This window comes from Oncorhynchus tshawytscha, linkage group LG05, assembly GCF_018296145.1.
Source record: "Oncorhynchus tshawytscha isolate Ot180627B linkage group LG05, Otsh_v2.0, whole genome shotgun sequence".
Lineage (NCBI taxonomy): Eukaryota > Metazoa > Chordata > Actinopteri > Salmoniformes > Salmonidae > Oncorhynchus > Oncorhynchus tshawytscha.
The window spans coordinates 55849545-55866931 of NC_056433.1; the positions used below are offsets into that span (position 1 = coordinate 55849545).

At 41.7% G+C, this 17387-nt stretch overlaps 2 protein-coding genes across 2 annotated transcripts; one reads left to right on the plus strand and one right to left on the minus strand.

Annotated features, from left to right (window-relative positions):
- Positions 1-48: 48 nt before the first annotated feature.
- On the minus strand, positions 49-11134 carry chaf1a (chromatin assembly factor 1, subunit A (p150)). Its single transcript, XM_024421430.2, has 16 exons — positions 10820-11134; positions 8161-8211; positions 7256-7887; positions 7041-7097; positions 6675-6919; positions 6463-6523; positions 6264-6335; positions 5339-5556; positions 5010-5181; positions 4386-4466; positions 4148-4252; positions 3736-3979; positions 1703-1844; positions 1256-1568; positions 1068-1155; positions 49-953 (listed from the first exon to the last, which is right to left on the minus strand). Exons 1-16 carry the CDS (start codon positions 10950-10952, stop codon positions 838-840), a joined length of 2730 nt encoding a protein of 909 aa, XP_024277198.1. The 5' UTR covers positions 10953-11134; the 3' UTR covers positions 49-837.
- A 1727-nt stretch (positions 11135-12861) lies between these two features.
- On the plus strand, positions 12862-16532 carry LOC112250902 (secretory carrier-associated membrane protein 4). Its single transcript, XM_024421436.2, has 7 exons — positions 12862-13094; positions 13667-13698; positions 14377-14505; positions 14626-14782; positions 14882-14983; positions 15263-15380; positions 15555-16532. Exons 2-7 carry the CDS (start codon positions 13692-13694, stop codon positions 15732-15734), a joined length of 693 nt encoding a protein of 230 aa, XP_024277204.1. The 5' UTR covers positions 12862-13094; positions 13667-13691; the 3' UTR covers positions 15735-16532.
- The last annotated feature ends 855 nt before the right edge of the window (positions 16533-17387 follow it).

Consider the following 17387-nt stretch of genomic DNA (forward strand, 5'->3'; position numbering starts at 1 on the left):
ATCCCCCATAAGTAAACATGATTTGCAAATGGCTGCACATAAAGCATGTTAATTTTTAAATAATGCTTTATTTAAAGAAATTGAGACACCTTAAATCATACCTGCAACAGTTGTGACAGGAGAGCATTCTCTGCCACAAAAATGTAAGGCAAACCGCAAAGTTTTTAATATTGGACAGCCATTTACTATTCCACCTCAACCATTATTAACAAACAAAAAAAATGGAGGTTTAGAATAGTACAATAAGCACTACGTTAGCAGCCTGAAAAACAGCACTTGCCATATTGAATGAAACCCATTAACTAAACATGAAGTACTTCTTGAAAGGATGGATGAGTGGTGGCGTGTTGATAAAGGCATCCAGATAAGGCAGGGCATATAAAAGTGCAGTACATTTTATCATTATTTATTTTTAATGAATTCAACCAGTTCAAGTATTTTTATTTTTTTTAAACAAATACATATATAAAAGTTACACTGGGCCTACGGTGAAGCAGACAGCAACTACTTCAGTGGGCACTGGTCCACCCAATCAGCTGTGGTAGAAGAGCATTGACTGTCTGAGCCATCCAACTCCTCACCAAGCAAAGACATCCATATAAACATGTCTGACATTCCAACTGAACCAAGTAATGAATGGTTTAACATTGGAACAAAATACACCAATGAGTTTGTCAGACATTTTCCTTTTTACAGGCACTGTCTGGTACTTAATGGAGCAAAGTGGGGTTGTAATACCGTGTGGGTGGCATGTGTGCCACTACCAGTGTGTTATCTTGATTGAAGACCTGATTCTATTTCTGACAAATGCACACACCCAGAGTCAGGGGGCAGTCCTTAGGCCAGGGTGGGAGTGGCCCGAGGCAAGAAGAGCGCAGCTGTGTCAGAGGGGGTCACCTCCATTTGTTCTGTGCTCTCGTTCTCTTTGGGGGAGGTATCTTTTCTGGAAGATCCTGCAGAGTAAGGCATTCATTGTCAATGCCTCCCCTCCCAGAAATATCTAGGACAAACTATTACCCTGTCTCTTAATTCCTGTCTAAAGGCAGACAATATGCCAGGAAACTGACCTTTCTGTGTGCTGATTATGACGCAGTCTGCTTCATCCTCATCTTCCTCTGTGTCTGCCTGGAACCCATCTGTCTTCATCGCCTCCACCTGAAAAAAAGGAGTACTCATTAGAATCTGACATAACAGTCAAAGCAATAGGATCAGAACAAAGCAACTTCATATTAAGATTTCACCAGACGTGTCCAACCTGCTCAGGGTTGGCAGCCTTCTTCATGAACTTGGTGATGGACATGCTGCCGGCACTCTTCCTCTTGTTGGAGGATGGCGTGTGGGAGGCCTGGGGGGTGGTTGGGGAGTTGCCCTGTGAGCCTGTGGCCGCTGGGGCCTCTTCACGGGGCACATGGGTCCCTGAGGTGAGGTAGTTCCACTGGCAGGGTACAGGGAGGGCCTCCTGGATGAAGCGAGCCAGGACGTCTGATTTGACGTACCAGCAGCAGCGTCTGAAGGCTGAGCGCTTCTCATACACAGCATTCCCCTTGATAAGGCGCTTTAGACGGACCCTAGAGCAGAAGCAGATGGGAGACCATTTCAGTAATGAAAAATGAATACTTTTATAAAGCATCTGCACAAGTTTAGTATGACTTGACTAATTCTGTAAAATAGCAAGCGTTAAGTAAATCAGGTTTGAAGTCACCTGGTGGGGATGTTGTCTCCTGAGTTCTGAGGGCTGGAGATGGGCGAGGTCGACTGCTGGCGACAAAACTCCTGGAACTCTGTGATGATCACCTTATTACTGTTCACATTTCCATGTAGCAGGGGCAACAACTGGAATAGCACTGAATATATGGGTTGGGAAGGGAGATAGGAAGGTTTTTAAAAACACATTCTACATCTAGGCTTATTCACGCAAGGTTTGGGCAGAAGGCGCCATTCAATATGAACAGATACTCCCTCAGGCAGCTATTGAGCAACTCAGGTCAGCCATGAAGAGTGTTGACAGTTCACAATCACTTGTAGCACAGTAAATACTAGGTGACGTCGATGCCGCATATAAAGCTGGTCTGAAAACAATACAGATCTCTTATGTGATTGTGAATGGTCTTAAGTTTAGATGTCTCCCTTGCAGTCTAGACAGCTATCAATAAGTGCTTCATGGTGAGTACAGGTACATCTCATATCAGTCTCGGGTGTTACATCCATCACCACAATCAAAAGATAGATTTTGGTGTAGGCCAGGGGTGTCAAACTCATTTTGCCCTGTGGTGCCGCTTTCGGTCTTTAACGAGGTCAGGAGGGCCACACTAAAGATTTTTACCTTTATCGGGTTATATTTCCTTACCATCAATTTATTTGCCGTCAAAATTAGCAAAAAGATAGAACTATCCAGGGCCTCCTGGGTGGCGCAGTGGTTAAGGGCGCTGTACTGCAGCGCCAGCTGTGCTACCAGGCTGTCGTAACCGGCCGCGACCGGGAGGTCTGTGGGGCGACGCACAATTGGCCCTAGCGTCACCCGGGTTAGGCCGGTAGGGAAATCCTTGTCTCATCGCGCACCAGCGACTCCTGTGGGCGGGCCGGGCACAGTGCACGCTAACCACACATTGGTGCGGCTGGCTTCCGGGTTGGATGGCGCTGTGTTAAGAAGCAGTGTGGCTTGGTTGGGTTGTGTATCGGAGGACGCATGACTTTCAACCGTCGTCTCTCCCGAGCCCGTACGGGAGTTGTAGCGTAGTACAAGTTGTAGTTGTACTAAACAATTGGATACCATGAAAATGGGGAGAAAAAAGGGTAAAAAAAAATAATAATAAATTTGATTTCAATTCTCCCCGACTGTCTAGCTTTTGTTTTGGTGATTGTTACTAAGAGGACAGATGGTGGGGATCTTTTTGTCTGTAAAATGTATTACGCGAGAAACGGCGGTGGAAATGCCTTTATGTGAAAATATTGATATAACAATCATCATATCGAAGTAAACTTGTAGTCACGTGATTATGGTGTGTTTTCCTCTCACTACAACCTGGGAAACCATTTATTAGACAAACTAAATCAGTTCTGATGAACTTCACAGTGGTGAAAGCGCACAGTGATCTTGATGCTCCTTTCCAATAATAATGTCATCATGTAGACTAGCCTACCTGCAGTGTATCTGTGAGCTGAGCACATGTGCCAAGACCAGAGTAGGTACATTTGCTAATTAACACAACAGTATGTGACAAAACTATCAGTAGAGTTGAAAGTGCGATGGAAACACAGAACTTTAGATTTGTATTCGGTACATGAAAACTAACACGAAAAAAGTATATTGTGTGCACTACGTCATCATGCACATATTTTTATCTGCAACAAGTCCGTTTGGTGGATACACCACTTGCGGGAAAATGCACATTTTCTTCATGCATATTTTAGAATATTCGTATGAAAATCTGTAGCCAATTGGATGGAAACCTAGCTAGTGACACTATTCAAATAGCACATGGCTCAACCAAATTACCAATGTTCATCACTCTGTAAGAACTCAGATAAGCATATCAAAGACAAGCACACCCGGTCAGTTTTTCCATGCAAACCAAGACCTACGTTTCATCACGGTTCAGTCAGTAAAACATGACTCAGATGATCACTTAGAGGTGACAAGGCTAAGGCCCAAAAGGTTCTAAAAGACAATACTGCAGAGACAAAAGAACTCCTCTTACCTGCGTGATGTTCCCCCAGGCATAAGAATGTACTCACGCTGCTCATCTTCTTGTAGTTTCTGTGTGTTGTCCTCTGGGGTGGAGGACTCTGGCTTGGGCAGGGGTTCCAGCAGGCACACCGCAAACTGCTGCAAGAGCTCCAGATGGGGACCCTGTCCCTCCCACACACAGCCTCTCACCACAGCCTCTAGCACCTTCACCTTCTTCTTGGCCATCAGCTCATCCCACTCCCGGGCCTTCAGCTTCTGACGCACCTTCTGCTTCTCTGGGTCGCCACCCTCCTGGATTCACACCACAGGTATAGGAGCAAATAAGTTGCTAAAAATAAGCCGTGGATAATGTCTCCACCCCTTACAATGTAAAGCACGTCAATCATTAGTTAAACCAGTCCACTGGAAAAGAACAGTAAATAAAGACATGAATAAGGAATGAAGAGCAATTGAAAGTACCTCTTCCTCCAAGGCCCCCTCCCCGTCTGATAGGTATCCATGTGGTACGAAGAAACCATCCTCATCATCGTCATCATTTTCCCCTCCATCATTATCATTATCCTCCTGCAAAAACGAGTCAGTTTAGGGCCTCACCATCAGCTGGAATGATTCGGTTTACAACAATGAGCTAATCTTGATATCAAACAGAACAGAGCATCAAAAGCTGTGATAGAAGTGTATGGAAAAAGAGACCTACCCCTTCACTGTGTGACAGGGACTCTCCTGGCTCCTCTTCCTCCCACTCCTCATCACTGTCCACCTCATAATCCAACAGGTCCTAGAGGAAACAGACTTTAGTCCTACATAGAAAGTGCATGAAACATGGAAGTCACAAAACAACTGACATCACCACCAGTTAGGGCTGGGAATTACCATGGGACCTCACGATATGATATCACAAAACTTAGGCGCCGATATGATATGCATTGCGATTATCACAATTCTATATGTATTGCGATTCAATGATTGCGCCCTATATGTCTGCTGCAGAGAGACAAGAGAGCATGACAAAACGAGTTGAGATCAGTCAGGGAAATAAGTGCTGAAAACATGTTGGCTCATTATTTAAAAAGATGGGAACAAGGTATAGGATGAAAAATAAAATACCAGAGTTTTGGCGCAGGTACATCTGACTAGCGCTAGCTAACGATACATAAGGTAAAATAAAATTAAAATAAAAAACAATTACAAATCTAAACCTTGGAGTCAAACATGGATATATCGTGATTTGTAACTATCGATTGTAATATGGCAGAAACTAATAATTAAAGAAGTGAAAGGATTGAAAAGGATCATGGTCAGAGAATGAGGGAAGCCTCACCTTATCCTGTCTGAGAGGGCAGCGAGGGGAGATGTGGGGGCTGTTTTTTCTCCACGTGCCCCAGTAGGCAGGCCGGTAGTTCTCACGGAACTGAAGGAGCTTCATGCGGCCGTAGTGCTGCCTGTCAGGCACACCATCCGGTTTGGGTCCCTCCACCATCGCCATACACTCCCTATGCAGACAACAGAAATAGGGGCTAACGTCAAAATATGAAAGTATAGAAAATGTCTTCTTCCCAGTAGGAATCCCTGATTCTTCAGTTTCACAAAATTTCAAGACTTCAGTAATTCAAGTCACCGCTGATTTTTTTAAGGGTGTGATGGTCTCACCTCATAGGGTATGTGCTTCTGGGCTTGGTCTGGCCTGATCTGCGGGGCTTATTTTTGGTCCAGTCACTCAGGCCATCCAGGCTTCCATCAGGTTTAGCCAGATACCTGTCCAGTTCCTCCAGGACCGCCTCCGCACATTGGACTCGGGTCAGCGGCGCCAGACACATGTGCTCCTTTATCTCAAACGGGGCAAACTTTTCACAAGCAGACGCAAGGGTCTGAAGGAGGAGAGGCAAAGGTAAGAAAAGTTACGTTTTTTTATTTAACCAGGAAGGGCTCATTGAGATTAAAATCTCTTTTTCAAGAGCGCCCTGGCCAAGATAGGCAGCACCAAGTCATTACAAAAACAAATGGACAGACAGACAACATGAAAAACTACCATTAATCTAGTAAAAAACATTGAATTCACAAGAGTATAAAACAGCAAATTAAAAACATTGACGGGTCAGGGAATCAGCCTCAAAACCCTTCATCAGTGAATATAAAACACCAATCGGGACAAGTTCTTCCAGTTTAAAAGTATTTTGTAAGATGTTCCAAGACGATGGCACAGAGTACATAAAAGCCCTTTTACCAAATTCAGTTCTGACATTTGGAACAGTTAGCAGGATAAAGTTCAGCTAACGAAGAGAGTACCCACCACATTTCTGAACAATAAAAATGCACAAATAAAAAAGGAAGTAAACCCAAAATGGCTTTGTAAATAAAAGTACACCAGTGACTGAGCCTACAAGTGACTAGAAGGCCAGCCAACCCTGGTACACAAAGTGCAGTGGTGCGTAAGGGTTTTGCAGTTTAAAATAAATCTCAAAGTGCCATGGTAAAGTGTGTCAATTGATCTCGCCTGATAACATTAAATGAACACCACCATTTTGTGATTTCTATTTTATTTTCTTCTTGTTCAATCCAGTCAGAGGAATCTTACCTTTGTGGCCTGCTGGGGAGTCTTGGGTTTCTGTAGAAATCGTGTGATCTCGGCTTTCTCTGCTTTGAGCCTCTGTATAGAAAATGTTAAGATGCATTTTCAGGTCTGTTACAATTAAGTGGCAATTGTCAAGCTTAAAAATGTCAGTGTCAGACATTACATTTAATTTTAGAGAATAGAAACAAAATGATCATCTCACATCCTTCTCTTCTTTCAACCGTTTTTCCTCCTCTTTCTTTCTCTTTTCTTCAAGTTTTGCCCTGGGGGAAATTATATGTGAATGTCAATTGCAAGGATTACATTTGCTTTAATAAAAAAAACATTCAATCAATTTTTCTAGTAGAGTCAATATAAAAGTAACAAGACATTTCAGATCTGTAGCTAGCTGGTTTTTGATCAAGCAACACTCACTCTTGCTTCGATTTGCGTTGCTCCTCTTTCGCTCTTAATTTCTCTGCTTTTTCCTTTTCCTCTTTCTCCTTTTTATCTCTTTTTTCACGCTCTTCTTTCTCTTTTTTCTCCTTTCTTTCCTTCTCCCGCTCCTCCTTCAGTTTGCGAGCTTCCTCTTTCTTCTTCTCTTTAGCGTCTTTAGCCTCCTCTCGCTGCCGCTCTCTCTCTTTGCGCTGGTGTAGCCTCTCCTCTTGCTCCTGCAAACTCTACGGAGAGAAGAAAGCACAAATTCCATTTCAGATGAGTGTCTAGATGAAGATGCTAAAATAGGCATTTGGATGCAAAAGTACACCAAATACTGAAGTGACTTATTGCCGCTAATTATACCTTTAAAGATCTTCTTTTCACAGTTTTCTGCTCTATTTTAGGGGTGGTATTTGGCTCCTGTAAAGAGAGAGGAAGAAAGGTAACCTATACATTTATAATGTTTCATTTCAGAATAGTGATTTGAAAAGTTAACAGGAGCTTGCTGATGTACATTTATTCAAAAGGCACTGCTGACAATGAGTGTTTATTGAATTTAATTGCCATTTTGTACTCACTGTGACAGTAGGAGTGTTCTCTGTCTTAGCAGCCTCTGGGGAGCTCTCGGCCGCTGACAGAGAGCTGGTGGATGAAGGAGAAAGCATGGACTCATTCCCATGACTGGACATATCAGCCTCCTCTTGTTCTTCATCCTCCTCCTCTTCTTCTGTGTCAGAACCCTGTGTGGTGTCTAGCTGTGAGATGGATGCAGTGTCCCCCCTGTCCTTCTTCTCCTCCCCATCCTTCTGTTCATCCCTCAGCTTGTAATCTATGGGCTCTGTCATGGCAGTGTGATCTGTTTTGGTGGCTGTTACAGCACTTAGGGTTTTGCTCAGGTGGCTGTTTTGTGTCGGAGGACACGAGGCAACAACGGGTGTCGCAGGTTGCTGCTTTAAAAGGTCAGTTGAATTGGAGTCCTCAGTGAGATCAATAACTATGCTTTTGGCAGGGGACGCTTGGGTACTGCGACTCATGAATCCATCCAGGGGGCCACGGCCGTTAACTAGGGCCGGTCCATGGCGCACAGGTAGGGGGGAGCAATCGGATTCATTCTCCCCATCTGAGAGCCCAGGCCGGGAAAGGGTGCAGGTCCTTTTGGGCTCACTGATCTCCTTGGGCTCTGGGTTTAGACGTTTGAATGGAAGACGAGCTGAGGAGAAAATATCCTTTATCATCACTGATGTTTAAGTTGGACTAAATCTATGTTATATTAACAAATCTTTGGGTAAACAATAATGATAGCTTTGAGTGATAAAGCAAAGACACTAAATTATTACAACAAATTTGATTAATTTGAAATATAATTTACTAAATTAGAATTTCATTGAATTGTTTCAAATAGTTTGATAGCATTATGTATCATCAGTCTCCTTTTGAAAATTAAAACCATCTAATATGCATTCAAAAGACCAGATTCACTTACCCTGAACAAGCTTCTTGTTAGCATTGCTGGATTTGACTTTGCCATCCATACCTGTAACCAAAACAGGTTATGGAAGATGAGACGACAACAATCCCACAACCATTCACCTGTCATGAAACATTTTCTGAACAAAAATATAAAATGCAACAATTTCAAAGATTTTACTGGAGTTACAGTTCATAATGAAATCAGTCAATTTAAATATATTCATTAGGCCCTAATCTATGGATTTCACATGATTTGGAATACAGATATGCATCTGTTGGTAAAAGATACCTTTTTTAAAGTTAAGGTCGTAGATCAGAAAACTAGTCAGTATATGGATATTGGCGGGAACTGGAACATGCTGTCTCACACGTCAATCCAGAGCATCCCAAACATGCTCAATAAGTATGTAGGCCATGGAAGAACTGGGACATTTTCAGCTTCCAGGAAGTGTACAGATACTTGCATATGGGGCCATGCATTATCATGCTGAAACATGTGGTGGCTGCAGATGAATGGCATGACAATGGGCCTCAGGATCTCATGACAGTATCTCTGCATTCAAATGGCCACTGATAAAATGCAATTGTGTTTGTTGTTGGTACCTTATGCCTGCCCATACCATAACCCCCCCACCACCATGTGGCACTCTGTTCACAACGTTGACATCGGCAAACTGCTCACCCACACAACGTCATACACTCTGTTTGCTATCTGCCCGGTACAGATGAACCTGGGATTCATCCGTGAAGATGCCAGTGGCCATCAAAGTTTAGTATTTGCCTACTGAAGTTGGTTACGATGCTAAACTGCAGTCAGGTCAAGACCTGGTGAGGACGATGAGCACGCATATGAGCTTCCTGAGACAGCTTCTGACAGTTTGTGCAGAAATGATTTAGTTGTGCAAGCCCAGTTTCATCAACTGTCCAGGTGGCTGGTCTCAGACAATCCCATAGGTGAAGAAGCCTGATGTGGACGTCCTGGGCTGGTGTGGTTATACATGGTCTGTGGTTGTGAGGCCGTTTCGACATACTGCCATATTTTCTAAAACGACATTGGAGGCGGCTTATGGTAGAGATATTAACATCAAATTATCTGGTAACAGCTCTGGTGGACATTCCTGCAGTCAGCATGCCAACTACACACTCAATCAAAACTTGACAGCTGTGGTGGTGTGTGACAAAACTGCACATTTTAGAGTGGCCTTTTAATTGTCCACAGCACAAGGAGCACCAGTGTAATGATCATACTGTTAAAATCAGATTGTTGATATGCCACACCTGTCAGGTGGATGGATTATATTGGCAAAGGAGAAATGCTCACTAACAGGGCTGTTTAACAAATTTGTGCACAATATTTGAGAGAAATAAGATGTGTGCATATGGAAAATAGGATATTTTATTTCAGCTCATGAAACATGGGCCCAACAGAAAGTGTTGTGCAACGTTGCACTTATATTTTTGTTGTGTTGATGGATTTGTTTTTCAATGCCCTTTTACTTCACTATCAATAATTGCAGTAGTACAATGGCTCCAGCTGCAAACATGTTACCAGTCCCTTTGTTGCACAACACTTACTAGAAGAAAGCATTCGGTGCAGTATCTTTATAAAATGTCCAAAATCAAAAGGACAACCACAAGAATAGCCACTACACATGACTTAATCACCAACTACTTTATCCCCCACTCAACTGTATTATTACTATAAGCTGACATTTGTCCTTTGTTCTTAGTTTACTCATACTGTTAGTTTGACAAATGCATCCAGGTTATTCAAGTACATATGTAATAAATACTTGTCAGTCAACTAGGGAGCAATCAAAGGTTATCTAGACTTGCCACCAACCAAGTAAAAGGACAATCGATGCCGTTCAAATATGATTTTTAATCAAGTGTAAAAATTAGCGAGACGATGGCACAAGTGGTTGGGCAAACTACTGGGAGGTGTTAGCTTTGCTCTCCCGCCATTCGGTGAATCAATCTAAGGCCAGTGCAAAGGCCCGGCTATAGCTAACTTTACACTCATACCGCCGCGGGGAGAGAAGGGGTTGCCTCAAAGAAAAACATGCTTGTTTGTTGGTTAAGTTAGCTAGCAAGCAAAGTTTGTAACAGTATGATAATGTGTGGCGCGATGTCTAATTAAAATGCTATATATTCTGACAATCAACAAGCTGGTCAGCAAAACCACCGAAATCATTGAGTGTTTTGGTTCATAATAGCTAACGTTAGCTAGCTGAAGGCAATGGGGTGTCTAGCTAGCTAGTAAGGTTAGCACCAACTCATCACATCAAAGCCAACTGACGTTAGCTTCCAAGCTGGCTGACTAATAAATTATAAAGAATAACTTCAAGGGTAGCTAGCTAACGTTACATGAAAGCTCACTTTACACTAACCTCACGAGCTTGTGAATGTTATGAGGGTCTGGCCAACGATAACAACTAAGTGTTAGCTAACTAACCTTACTTGAGGTTAGCTAGTTACAACATGCTACTAGTACAGTAGTTAGCTGGCTAAATACAGCATGCTAGTTAGCTAAACTGGCTAGCTAGACAGAAGTTAGTGTTGACTTGCTATGTGGTCGTATAGAAAGGCAAGTCAAACAGTATATAGCTACCTCAGATAACTAAATGCCCAAAACATTTGAAGGTTAAAACATTGCAAAATATCGTCGCTACCTCCCCTCCGTGGAGTGGATGCTAAATGCCCGTCCACGGATGGATCTTCCGCCGCCGCCAGCATCACCATCCGAGAACTTCCCTCACTTTTGATATCCTTGTGCGGAAAAGCGTTGCAATAACACAAAACCATATGAAGTAGCAATATTGACAGGTCTTCCAGAGTAACACTAATACCATGCAAATATAACGATGACTGGGTTCTATTACTTTTAAGACTAAGTTAATTTTATTCTAGCCGCATCTCCCACACACTCCCTTTGCATGGATCCCGTTGCTGCCTCGCGCCCGTCAGTCAGATTTGGCGGGAGCGTGTCGCTGTCCTCAGAATCCTTTGCTGATTGGCCAGAACGCTGGATCACTACCCGACCGAAGGGCGGGATCTAGACGTTTTTTTCTGGATATTTTGTCAGTCACGCCTTCTTTTGAGATGTTGTTATTTTATGATTAGGTTGCTTTCTCTGTTTTCAAGAGAGTACGATCAGTGATTGGATTTCACTTAATAGTGTCGTGGAACAAAATTCCAGTAAAGTCGTGATTGGACAAAGTCACTCACTGTGTTTAACCAGTAAATACTCTAAACATGTTGATAATCAGAAACGATGTATGTACTGTGATGTAATCAAAATACAAGCTTGCATGCATGCAATATTAAATAAATTAACTGAATGTCTGTCTGAATGTCAGTTAATTGTTTTAATGGGAAAATAAAATGATGCCAAAACAGTTGACAATTTAGAAGAACTGAAAAATAATACAAAAGGCAAAACCTCTCTGACAAGAAGACACATGAGGTAGACACACGTTGGACAGATGGCGCTGACAGATATGGCAGCTCTGCTTCTAGCTCCCAAGCGCAAGTATTTCGCTACCTGCAATAACATCTACTAAATATGTGACCAATACAATAATTTGATGTCATGTTTGTTTGACTAGATAAGTCAGTTAAGAACAAATTCTTATTTACAATGACAGCCTACATCAGCCAAACCCAGATGACACTGGGCCAATTGTGCACCACCCAATGGGACTCCCAATCACAGCCAGTTGTGACACAGCCTGGATTTAAACCAGGGTGTCTGTAATGACATCTCTAGCACTGATATGCGGTGCCTTAGACCACTGCACCACTCAGGAGCCCCAAGTGCACAAGTACTGTGAAATGCCTTTCTTGCTAACTCTACACCCAACAATGCAGTGATCAATGTCAATGTAGAACTAAAAAATAACTACAAGATGTAAGGCTGAGGAGGGAATGAAATCTATAAAAGGAAAAATAATTTATTGTCGATCTCCTCTTCCTCTCACAAGGCCTTCATGTGAGGGCTCCTCCTTGTCAGATGCACTCTCTCAACAAATAAATACAATTCAGAGTTACAGACACAATGATCATTGATTAACTCATTGGAGAACACAGTTGGCAAGTATCATGTCTCAATGAAAATCACCAAAAAATACTATGGTTTGGGAAAGTATGAGCCTTTTGTTGAGGTGTGGGATGCAAATTGACGAGTTAGTGATGGATTAACTAGGTATGACTGAGATCAACAGAAGTGAAGTTTCTTCACATATTCTGCTTGGGTTTCTGCTACTGTGGGGTGCAAAATGTGTTGTAGAAAATATTTCTAGGACACTGTACGGTACCAATATGTAGCCTAACCATATGGTAAATACAATATAACGTATGTCAAGGGAATCGGGCAATAGTAAACTCCTGACAATAGAAAATCATATTCAACATCAACTCCACAAAACTGATAGTTGATCAAGAAAATACATCATTGTCAAATTTCCATAACGTAGCTGTTATCATGTCAAGGGACAATAATCATCCATCTCTCTCTGAAGCCACACGTCTTCCCTCCACGCACTATATAAGATCACGGGATCTGTAGATTCACAATCTAAACAATCGTATTCAAATTTGCCTTGGTGGGACCTGTGTTGAACTACCACTCCCTCAATGCAGTGCGGGAGATTTGGTTGGACGCGACCCCAACAGTTTCCTCTACTAGCTAGATAGCACAGACACAAAGTCAACATAGGCTGTATCGTACAAATTTATGAAAACAAAATGTCGCGTTTTGGTCTTAATTTAAGGTTAGGGTTAGGCATAAAGTGAGCAATGTGGTAAAGGTTAGGACTGAGATTAGGTTTAGCTGTAAAAATCTGCTTTTAAGAAGATAGATTGTAGAAATGGGCGGGGTTTATGAGTTTGTGGCTGTGGTAGCTAGTGTCGACCATCCCGAACCGAACTGGAGTTAGTGGTTTTCAGGTAGGTGCTAGCGAAACATTGAATTAAAAGAAAATAAGTTACACAGTCACTAGCTTTATTTCTTTAAATTAACATTGAATCTGTTATCAACCAGTTCACTATATCCACTCGGAAGCTAGCCTTTTCATTACATTTCGCTTGAAGACCGCTCACAAATCATCATCTACATACTGACAGTACTAGCTAATTTAACGTTAGCTTGCTAATAGAGGTAGTTTAGTTATTCAAACATTTTATTTTACGTGGTCTTATATTTTATTGCAAAATCATAGTTAGCCACTTAACATAATACATGTATCAAAGCTACGTTTATTATTTAAACTGGGTTTACAGAAAATATTACCTCCTAGCTAGCGTACCCGTATCTAGTAGGGGCACGTGACCTGGCCATCTCATGCATATAATTTCACCTTTGTCATCATCTTGATATGACTTGTGTTTTGTTGTTGTTGTTGTTGTTGTTGATTAGTTGTAAATTAGACACTGCACGTCCCCAGATAATATTTATACTTTTTTTTTTTCATTGAATTTTTATGAGATGGTAAGTGCCAATTATTTGTATTATGTTGCAGGAAAGGACACGCATAGGATTTCATAATGACAGGTTTGTATCGAAATGTTTTGCAATTCAATTATGTTCTTCATGAAACATGACATGTACCTGCTACAAGTAATGCATATGCATGACACAGATTATAAGTGACACACTCAATCCTTTTATTCAAATAGCCATACCATACTCAGTAGGGCTGGGAATTGCTATTGATATGATATTATCCCGATACATTGGTGCCGATACGATGTGTTTCAATTCTCAAGATGCTATATGTATTGCTCACCATATGTCTGCTGCAGCTGGACAAGAGGAAGCCATGAGAAAACACGTTTTGATCACTCATGGAAATAAATTCTGAAATCAAATTGTCTCCCTATTTAAAAAGAAGATGGAGAAATACTGGAGTTTTGGTGCAGCTACAGCCAACTAGTGCAAAAATAATATTACAATTGTCAAAACAATACTATTTATTGTCAAATAATATCCTGACATGTAACTCTACTTATTATTTTGTTGTATATTATTATGATAATTTAATCACGAATTCTCATAGTTAAATTGTGGACATAAAGATCAACTGATAACACTGACCACTTCTCACTATTGTGCCTCACCATTTGTTATAATATCCCTAAAGAAAATCTCAAATTTCACTGTATTCTTGTTTTCCTGTGCCATCTCTGCACTGACATGCTGTTTTCCCACATTGTAATCATCCGTTTTCAGAGCGGGTCAACAACTTCCCACTGCTGCCTAAGTTCCTGCGAATCAAGCCCTGCTTTTACCAGAATGTGGAGGAGGAGATCCCAGCCCCGCACCGACAGCTGGTGCGCAGGGTCTACAACCTCTGGATGTGTGAGTTACACCAACAAACCTTCTTGAGTCACACACAGGCCTACTCTGGGAACTGGACTGTGTTTCATTCAATGCTGAGTGAATGTTAATGTTTTCTGCTATCTCTGCTCCTCTCTGCAGTGTATTCAGTCACACTGTGTGTGAACGTGGTGTCATGCATAGCTTGGTGGGCAGGAGGGGGAAGTGCAGCAAATTTTGGCCTTTCCCTGCTCTGGCTTCTTCTCTTCAGTCCGTGCAGCTACACATGCTGGTTTAGACCTCTCTACAAGGCCTTTCGGTAAGGTCCACTCAACAAACGTCAAGCCGAACATCTATCATTTTTCACTCCAAATACAATTTTCTTGACTGACTTCATAACTCCCTTTGTCTTTCTTAGAGCTGACAGTTCCTTCAACTTCATGGCCTTTTTCTTCATCTTCTTCCTCCAGTGTGTTTTCACTCTCATTCAGACTGTGGGCATCTCTGGTTGGGGTGCTTGGTGAGTGAATATTTTATTTCCTCAAGCCTGGAAGGGACTGTCTAGGACTTTGGCTGCTATATCTGAATGGCTTGTGTTTCACTTACCTCAGGAATATAAAACAATCTTCAGTTTGGCAATAAAGATCACCTGTAGATTATGTATCAATGCCACCTTAATTTTACTCACTGCAGTGTCATGCTGTGATAGGTGAATAACTACAGTTGATGTAATCTAGTATTCATGCCATTGACACATACTAACCCCACTGCTCCACCACTCCACCACAAACCCCCAAAGTGGTTGGATCGCGACAGTGCTGTTTTTCAGCTACAACGTGGGTTCTGCTGTAGTCATGCTATTCTCAGCTCTGCTCTTTACTCTGGTGACTGTGTTGATGGGATTGGTTCTCATCAGGGTGAGTCCAACGTGCGCACACACACACACCTGAAAAATGCACGAGCACCCGGAAACACATACACAAACCAGAAAAAATACACCGCCGTTTTGACAATTCTCATTGTAGGCAAGGAAAGAGAATGAACTTTCATGACTGTATGACTGGTTGGTTTGTCTGCTCTGCTTCTATCAGGTTCATGGGATGTACCGTGGCGGAGGGGGCAGCTTTGAGCGTGCACAGGAAGAGTGGACCACTGGACTCTGGAAGAGTGCCCCTGTGAGAGAGGCCGGCTTAAATGCTATCAATGAAACTGGCCCAAGCCTACCCCAATACCCCGCTGTGCCAAGCTACCCAGACAATGGCCCCTGGTAAATAAAACCCTAAGTGGACTCTAGATCGAGACAGAGCACTTTATTCCATGGCATGCAAGATAGTCCACCACGCCACACTAGTACAATCTCACCTTGACACTATATGAAATGCATAGCTGGAATTTAAGTAAGAATGTTAAGGGGAAAAAAGGCATAATTAGCTGACTTATTCAGCAGTACTTTGTTTTAGACTTAAGAGGCCACTGTTATAGACATTGTTTACTGGAGTGGGAAGCTTTTCCAGGGAAACACATCTATGCCTTATATTGTTGGAAAAATGTGTGATGGAGATTCAAAATATGATCCATTACATGTTTACATTTATTTTCTACTCTCAAAATATTAATCTGTTCCCTCATATTTGAAAGAGCGACTGGAAAAAAAAAAAAAAAAAAAAGATTTTCTTTTGTACTTGGAGAGCTAGGGGTCTTTATATTACAGTAGCAGAATTAATACTGTTCAACAAAATTGATATGTCTGAAACAGAAAAGAAGCAAGGTGATTCCAAAGTTTTTTTTTAATCAATTTTGGCAGCCATTTTCGGTGATCAATTCTTGCCAGTACAATACTGTACTTCATGAAATCAACAAAAGCCTTAACACTACTGGACATGACTGAAGGATCAGGGTCCTCTCCTTGAAGTTGGAAATATGGATGTTTATATAGTGCATTTTTTATTTAGTGATGAGATGTATTTAGTTTTTTATTGATATTACAAGTTGTTAAGTTTTTGATACCTTTTCTTCTTGCTTGATCTGCTTTTGCCTTGTTTCTGAAAACTAAATGCACCTTAATTGTACATGAGGTATTTGCATGTTAATTCTTTCCCCCCCTTGACTGTCGCCTTAAGTGCTGCTACTAGACGAAGCCAATGAGAAATGTGCTTAAACACATCACTAATGCTAGATACTGTATCCTTCTAATTCAACCTGAGCCTTTTATCTTTCACTCATCCTGTGGAGTGCACTGATCTTTCTTTGCCTTTGATGGTCAGTGCCCTGTTGTGTAATACCCCTTCTCTCTAGCCAGTGCTCCAAAACAGCTCATCTCAGTCAGTGTGTTCCAGGCTGGAGCTTTGTGTTTACAATGTGGTTGAGAGAGCGGCAGCCACTCATCTTGAATAGAAAAATCAAATAATAAGTTAAGTCACATACTGAAGTGTTCATCGCCAGGGTTAACTACCATAATGAGGTTAATTTTTCATTTGCTTTGTATGGCTTGTCTGTAATGCATGTCATTCTGTATTGAATATTTAGAAGACATTCTTGAAAATGCTTCAAATGTGTTGCTGCAATGACTAAGCCTAGCACGAACCACCCTGATCTTGCAAGCTTTCATTCTGTTTCGCTACACAGATACTGTGTCCGTGGAGTGAAACAGAATGTAAGCTTGCGAGATCAGGATGGGTCCTACGAGACTAGCAATGACTCACTACCATAAACATTTCAATCAAACCATTATCACATGACAGTGTTTACTTCATACTTTAAAGTATGCATTTATTTTCAATACAGTACAAAATGCCATACCAGTACTGTATTCACAGCTTTCAGTAGATCATAATGGCAGGGACATTATGACAGGCAGACCTCATCTGTCTGTCATTGTGTAAAACAAACTCCCAGAAGAAAAACTAATTCCAGTGAAGTGACTG